This window comes from Triticum urartu, chromosome 6A, assembly GCF_056163025.1.
Source record: "Triticum urartu cultivar PI428250 chromosome 6A, HENAU_Tu73, whole genome shotgun sequence".
Lineage (NCBI taxonomy): Eukaryota > Viridiplantae > Streptophyta > Magnoliopsida > Poales > Poaceae > Triticum > Triticum urartu.
The window spans coordinates 117,014,236-117,020,950 of record NC_141878.1 but is presented as its reverse complement, the minus strand read 5'-3'; the positions used below and the strand labels follow the sequence as shown (position 1 = coordinate 117,020,950).

Genomic DNA, 6,715 nt, shown 5'->3' with positions numbered 1-6,715 from the left:
ACTGGCCTCAGGAGAAGGAAATCGTTTTTCTTTCAGCCATTAATTCAATGGGTGGGCACTCAAAAATGGTCAATCAGATAGGGACCCAAAAGGCACATAGCTTGCCTTTGCAGGTGGCAAATTATACAACGATCAGGTAACTTCCCCCTCTTGGATCTATCTACATGGGCTACTTGTAATGATACTCCTTATTACTGAGAACACTGCTAAATGCTATATCTGTCATGATCACAATAGAAATACTAACTTGGAACAACATTCAAATCATAAGTTGCTTATAAACACAGGGAACGCAAGTTATATATTTCAAGCCGAACGTAGAAGGATTAGCTCACTAGTCACTAACTCCAACTAAAATTTGGAGAGTTGATCAGGATTAGCTCACTAGTCACTAACATAATTTCATGCAATAAACTCCTACTAAACTGTGGGGAGTTTTACCACAGCATAAAGGCTTATCCTCGGCTAACATCGTCAATAGTTACATTGTGGAACCAGAACACTATCAGTGCACAGAACATGACCAAAACAAACATTAGGCAACACGGGTAAGGAGTCTAATATTAGAGGCCCTACATCAACAGCATTGGTATTCCGCGGAACAAATCCGCATCGGCGTGCATACCAAATATGTCATAGTTACTACTAAAATGGTCTATATCACACGCATGACATAAACATCGGAATGCTGACGGCTTTGCGCTACACTTGATCTATGTGCTTTGGTTCCAGTTCACAAGACTAGGACGAGCTGCAGAAACATACTTAAAAGCCGAGGGTCGCAGGCTCCATATCTTCAGAACTCGACAGAACCCACCGACGCGATTACGGTGCTCAGGCTTCTCGATTCCTGCCTGCCAGCGTAGTTATCACAACTGTTGCCGAGCCTCCTCGCAGGAGCCGAGCTCAGGAGGTCGATGCCCTGCTTTCCCATCTGCTGCACCTCCTGTGGCGTAAGTATCTTTATGCAAGATACGCTGTTGACGAATTCCCTGCAGATTACATGATCCATGAATGTAAGAGTGGACACAGAAACAGTGGCAAAAGAATCTTGGGAAATTGTTGCCTAAAAACTTACTGCCACGGATCATCGCCAACTAGAAGGATATCATCCTCTCGGTCAACAAATACAAGCTGCCAGCCTGATCTTGCAGGGTCCTCCAACTGGCCGTCAAGGCCAAATAGGCGCCCTACCTCGCTACGAAGTTCATGGTAGCTGCTAAACTTAGTGATGTCCAGCAACCTTCCAAAGGCTCCAGATTTGTACACCTACATGACAAGGTTTGTCAGTTCAAAGTGCTTTCATGGAAAAAAATTAGAAATGTTATTGATTCGATTAGGTGGGTAAGTCAATTCGGTCACCTTCACGAACGCTGCAGTCGGTTGATTTACATGATCAGAATTTTCCGAAAATGACGCGTATCCTGATTCATCTAAGCAGCCTGAACTAGCTAGTGCTTCATTCAACGGAAAATCATTCTGAGAAGGGCTCAGGAAATTGCACGTGGAATATGGAATCGTGCTCGAATCATTGTCGTCCTGAAGGCTTGCAATGCAACCATTGTCCTCCTGAAGGCTGGGAATGCCACCTTGCATTAGAAGTGACTGAGAGTCTATATTAACACCAAATAAGAGGTGATTTTGATTATCAGAATTCCCATCTTGATCCACCAAGCACTCTCTTCCAGGCAATGGTGCTAATGAGGAGCTTTGTGGTATATTAGAAGGCGCTGAATCCAGGTGTTGTATATGCGGCGAGTTAACATGAGAGCTAGAAGGGATCACAGACTCCATTGCAACCCGCTTAGATGACCATGGGTCAGAGACAGGCACAGGGGTGGTTCTTGGCACGCCTTGGAGGTTCGAACCTGCTTCTGAAGGAAATGGTCTCAATGTGTCATGCATGGACGGGACGTTCGATGGAGAAAGAGAGCTGATATTTCTGTCTTGAAGGTTCTGCTGCTGTGAGAACGCTGAGACTGTCTGCAATGTGGAAGGTGGAGACTGATTGGTGGAGGAAAGCTGGGAGAAAACCGACAACCCATTTGGTACACACTGAAAGTCAGGCGAGTGCTTCTGTTCTTGCATTTGTTGATGTTGTGGTGTTTGCATGCACTGTGACTGTTGCTGCTGGTGCTGGTGGTGTGATTCTTGCTGCTGCGGCGGCGGCGATTTCTGCCCATTAAAGGATTGGCAGCGCTGAAGCTGTTGCTGGAGGTACTCAGACTGATTATGGCCTTGGATTGCACTGTCATTGATGTTTTGGTGGTGCATCTCCTGAAACTGAGGCTGCACTTGCTGCAGAATCTGACTCGATAGAAGAGCAGATCTACCAGCAATGTTCTGAGGCTGCTGGAACTGCAGCAGTGTAGGCGATACTTGCTTCGTCGTGTTCTGAAAAGCTGCTGCTGACATTGCTTGGTACATGTCAGGTTGCAGACCAAGTAGGGAACTATCCATCATTGGCTGCATCCAAGGACTCATACCAAGTCCACCAAAATTGAATGACTGAAAACCTGGGTTTGCTCCATCTCGAAGCCACATGAGAGAAGAGGTCAAGTCATCCTCCTTTCCACCTGCAAAAAACCATCACAAGTAAGATCACTTTTACCATTATAAAAATGAACCGGTAAAGAATAAATAATTGATTGTTCACTGATATCGTTTGAAGGTATTGACTAAAGATGCAATCGTCACCTGTACCATATAAGGAAGGCAATCCTGTTGGCCAAGGCCGCTTCAGCCGCATAGGGAAAGGAGATGAATACATCGGGTAAGTCGTCAGAGGCTCAATCTCCCAAAGAGACACCCTTGGTTGCCTCTCTCCAGCAGTTGACTCATCCCATCCAACCTGCATGGTTCAAGAAAAAAGAGGGCATGCTCAATTTTAAAGCACATGGCAGAAGATGTCTAAAATATAAAAACATACCATCAACTCGAAATCAAACTAGTAAGCAAGTAAAGGTCCGCCTTTACTGGCAAACAGATAATTCTTATTTCAAGATCTACCTTAACAGAACGCCAGTGTGAGTTCGGCCAACGAGCAGGATCAAGGTCACTTATTCCTGTAATTGTTCCCATGTATCTACAAGAACACATGGGCAGTTTAGGCCACGTATATCACGTGCTACTGAAAACATGGAGCTCACTACGACAGCAGAAAACAAGCTAGATAGATATACATATAAAAACGGACGCAAGTCTAACGGAGCCAGGTGAAGAAGTGGTGATAATTTAGGGAGTTCTGAAACAAGTTCTCTATACAGATAATACAAAGCACTAACACAAAGAACAAGATATAAAAGGCATCAAATGACTTGTCTACATTCGATACTTCGGGCAAGTGGAATCAAGATAAGGAAAGAGCTCCATGTGATGTACACACAACATCACATCACTATAAGAGATAAACACAGTATTGACATACCGCCTGACACTGGATTCTTCTGTCTCGAAAAGCATCCGGAAACGCATGCCCACAGATATACGGGTATGGTACACAGCCTTTACATACTTAGCCAATGGTATGACAAACTCCGAAGGGCTTGCTCTGCAGAACACGTTGACAAATCTGAGTATCTGAGAGGATAATGATCAGATATATGTAAGAAGTTGTTCTACCTTGGATTATAGAAAATAGTGAACCGGCTATTTGTTGATGCAGCATGAGCAGCTGCAGCAAGAAGACCTATATGCATGCTGTCACTAGACAATACTGATGATGGCATAACCGTCTGCGATCTATTTGCTCGACGTATTCCCAGAAGCAGCTGATTGTTGTCATTCCTGATCAACCAAAGACACAAATGAATATCAGCAGAGAACTCTGCCAAGAACAGTAGGGTATGGAGAGCACGAACTGTTCAAAAAAAATAAAAATTGGAAGAGCAGATGTACCAGATAAATAGGACAGAGTCTCCAGCGACCAGTCTCTTCGCACTTATAAAGACGCTCCAACCTGTCGTCAGAAGATGCCGCTTTGGTTGACCTGCACCAACAATTTGATTTGAAGTTATTTTACATCATATACTAGTTTTTGAATCTTACACGAGCTGCATCGAGCAAGGCTGTATGTAATGAGGGTATATACAAGGCTATACGCACTATACACTACCAAAAAAATCACAATCGTAAGAACCAAGAAAAGTAGCTGCAAGATAACTAACCTCGAAAGATATGGCGGAATTTCCACTCATTGCCATGAAGGTCTTTTGCCACCAACTCCTGTGCTGGAGGCTGCTGAGTGAAATCCTACAGAATTATCAAAGGAAAATATATAACTAAAATGATACAGTTCAGTTGATCTGAAAATGTAACATGACAGTTCAAAAGATACAGCAGAGAATTGCTGACCAACAGCACGCACCAGCGGAGGAAACACCTTCTCCGCTGCTCGGCGGGGAACAGAGAATCCACCATGGGTACTGGTATCACTTGCAGTTAATGTTTTGCAGAAATAATTCGTTGGTTGTTTGCTAGCATTGCCCAACTCAGCAGGTAGAAATGGGTCCTTGAGTTCTTGCTGCAAACAAAATCAAGATACAGTCTAAGTATGCTACAAACAGAAGTACATGGACAGATGGCACTAGGTTGGAAATCCTGTATTACTGGGCTGAGTGGCTGTAACGTCATTTGTGCATAGACCTCGTCTGTCTCTGCATCAGCCTGAAGAAGGAATGAAAGCAGCAAAGTTTATGAGACAGTTAATTACAAAACAGACGCGCTATATTGCTCCGAACTTACGTGCATGGTCACATTATGCAGTTGGCATATAAGCTGTGGAGGCAGATTCGGATAGTTGGGGATCTGCGACTCCATTTCCTTGTTTGTTGATGCCGATACCTATGGTAGAAACTCACTATGTAAGTCCATTGGTGTCTAAAAAATCTTCAGTTCTGGCAGAACCATTAAAGATCTGCTGCAAGACATGGAACTCAAAAGGAAACTCACAATAGGAGGGGGAGAATGAAATCTATTTTGCAAACTGTACTGGTACTTGTATGTATCTACAACATTTCAGTTAAATCTCTGTACTGAGAGGAAGAATCCTAACCTGCTCACTGTGACCTTGAGGAAAATACAACACCCGGCTGCCGACTGCAGGCAAAGAAACGAGGGGTCCGGCACAGGCGTGCCACAACTCTGAATTTAGGCACCTGTGCTCTTCTGATGCTGAAAAGGAAAATCGTCTGAGCAGGAGGCGTAGCAGATAATTGAAGTTCAGTTAACAACACTAGCTCTAGGAAGCATATTTCAGACGCATGCCAAGTTCAGAAAATGGTTCCTGCATCCTACAAGTGATACTACTTCTACACCTTTCACCGGGGAAAATGTTTTTTCGCGAGAAAATCCGCACTATTAAATACAAGAAAATATTAATTCCTTTATAAACATTTAAATGGGCAGACTGTAAAGAACCAGGAACAGTGTCATCAAGTGTATTAGTGATACATTAACATGACAGTTATGTTGTCAAGAAGCATATAAATCACCCAAAGAAGAATAAATTGATAGGTTGATGGGGCTCACATGATTGCACAGATTTAAAGCAAGCAAAGCGAAAACTGCCAACTGAAATGCCAAGACAGTAATACCTTCGGGCGACGCCGGCTGATCCGGCAGGCCACCGCCGCCGGCGGCGGACGGCGAGAGATTCATGCTTGACGAGAGAGCTAGAAGGCAACACAGGAGCCCACGAGACGGAGAGGCGAGGGAGCAGAGAAAACGAAAGAGGCTTTGTTTTCCTGTTTCTACACCAAATCACGAGCGCTTCCAAACAGCATCACCATCGCTGTCTCCTCCCCCAAACCGGCCAAGCCAAACCTCTTGCCTCCGCTCCGCCGCACCCGGCCCGAACGCGCGGTCCTTTTCGATCCGGGAACTCCGAATTTTCGAGCCTCTCGATCCAAGCGCCCCAGCCCCGCCTCCGGGAGGCCTTCGGGAGCAGGCGGCGGCGGCGGCGGGAATGCGCCGCCTTTGCGGCCGCGGGAGCTAGGCAAAGAAGCGCGCCTCCCGATTGCGAGAAGGCAGCGGCGCCTCAGATCTCGCCGCCACGGGCTCCGGAACGGCTGCTCCCGGCTCCGGAGGACCCGGCCGTGGCTCCACGGCAGATCCGCCCGCCGCCGCCGGTGGCGAGCAAGCTGCCTCTGCTGCTGCTGCTGCTTCTTGCCTGTAGCTTCCTGGCTGCTCGTGCTACTAGGGAGTAGAAGCGAGAGAGAGGGAGGGGAAGTGCACTTCTTGTTCTCGGTGCTGTTCTTCTTGCTGCAGCTTCTGCGCCTTGTGCTGCTGCTCCAATGCAGTTCTTGGGGTTTTAACCCCACGAGTGGTGCTCGCTCTCTCCCTCTCCCTCTCTCTCTCTTCTCTATCATGCACTTTAAAAACTAACTTTTTCTCTGTGCAACGTGCATGCTTCCGGTAAGTTTTTTCTACGTTTCTTCTCCACCGCACCCCGTGTAATTCATGCAAGTATTCAGGTATGTACACGGCTGAAAAAGGTATACTTCTAGTACCACTGAAGTAAATTATCATGCAGGCCACAACATAATTTGCCGTCTCGGACGTCAAGATTTGCCATGTTTAAAAATATGATGTCAGATTTGTAGTGAAATCTACTTATTTATTTTTACCATTTGCTGAATTTAGTTTCTACCGCAGACAGATTTCAGTTCACTTTGAACTTTCACGAATATCAGACAAATTGGTCCACGAACAAACG

At 45.6% G+C, this 6,715-nt stretch overlaps 1 protein-coding gene across 3 annotated transcripts; it reads right to left on the bottom strand.

The window, feature by feature from the left end:
- Positions 1 to 418: 418 nt before the first annotated feature.
- On the bottom strand, positions 419 to 6,366 carry LOC125516030 (auxin response factor 6). Of its 3 annotated transcripts, none has more exons than XM_048681512.2 (14): positions 5,595 to 6,366; positions 5,054 to 5,172; positions 4,744 to 4,842; positions 4,609 to 4,665; positions 4,367 to 4,522; positions 4,167 to 4,251; positions 3,898 to 3,988; positions 3,622 to 3,786; positions 3,428 to 3,550; positions 3,010 to 3,085; positions 2,704 to 2,851; positions 1,363 to 2,576; positions 1,079 to 1,269; positions 419 to 992 (listed from the first exon to the last, which is right to left on the bottom strand). In XM_048681512.2, the coding sequence occupies exons 1-14, from the start codon at positions 5,656 to 5,658 to the stop codon at positions 797 to 799; spliced, it is 2,784 nt and encodes a 927-aa protein (XP_048537469.1). In that variant the 5' UTR covers positions 5,659 to 6,366; the 3' UTR covers positions 419 to 796. The 3 variants fall into 3 exon arrangements, with proteins under 3 accessions (XP_048537469.1, XP_048537468.1, XP_087383023.1); XM_048681511.2 differs by having other exon boundaries at positions 2,698 to 2,851; positions 5,595 to 6,365; XM_087526897.1 differs by lacking the exons at positions 4,744 to 4,842; positions 5,054 to 5,172; positions 5,595 to 6,366 and having other exon boundaries at positions 2,698 to 2,851; positions 4,354 to 4,522.
- Between the last annotated feature and the right edge of the window lie 349 nt (positions 6,367 to 6,715).

What these genes read in the sequence shown, in the direction of transcription:
- LOC125516030 (XM_048681511.2), bottom strand. Translation starts at nt 5,658, where the DNA reads ATGAATCTCTCGCCGTCCGCCGCCGGCGGCGGTGGCCTGCCGGATCAG. An exon ending in CTCAAGGTCACAGTGAGCAG is followed by an intron (nt 4,843 to 5,053) that starts GTTAGGATTCTT and finishes TTTCTACCATAG; the next exon opens with GTATCGGCATCAACAAACAA. An exon ending in ATTCCGCCATATCTTTCGAG is followed by an intron (nt 3,989 to 4,166) that starts GTTAGTTATCTT and finishes TTGTTGGTGCAG; the next exon opens with GTCAACCAAAGCGGCATCTT.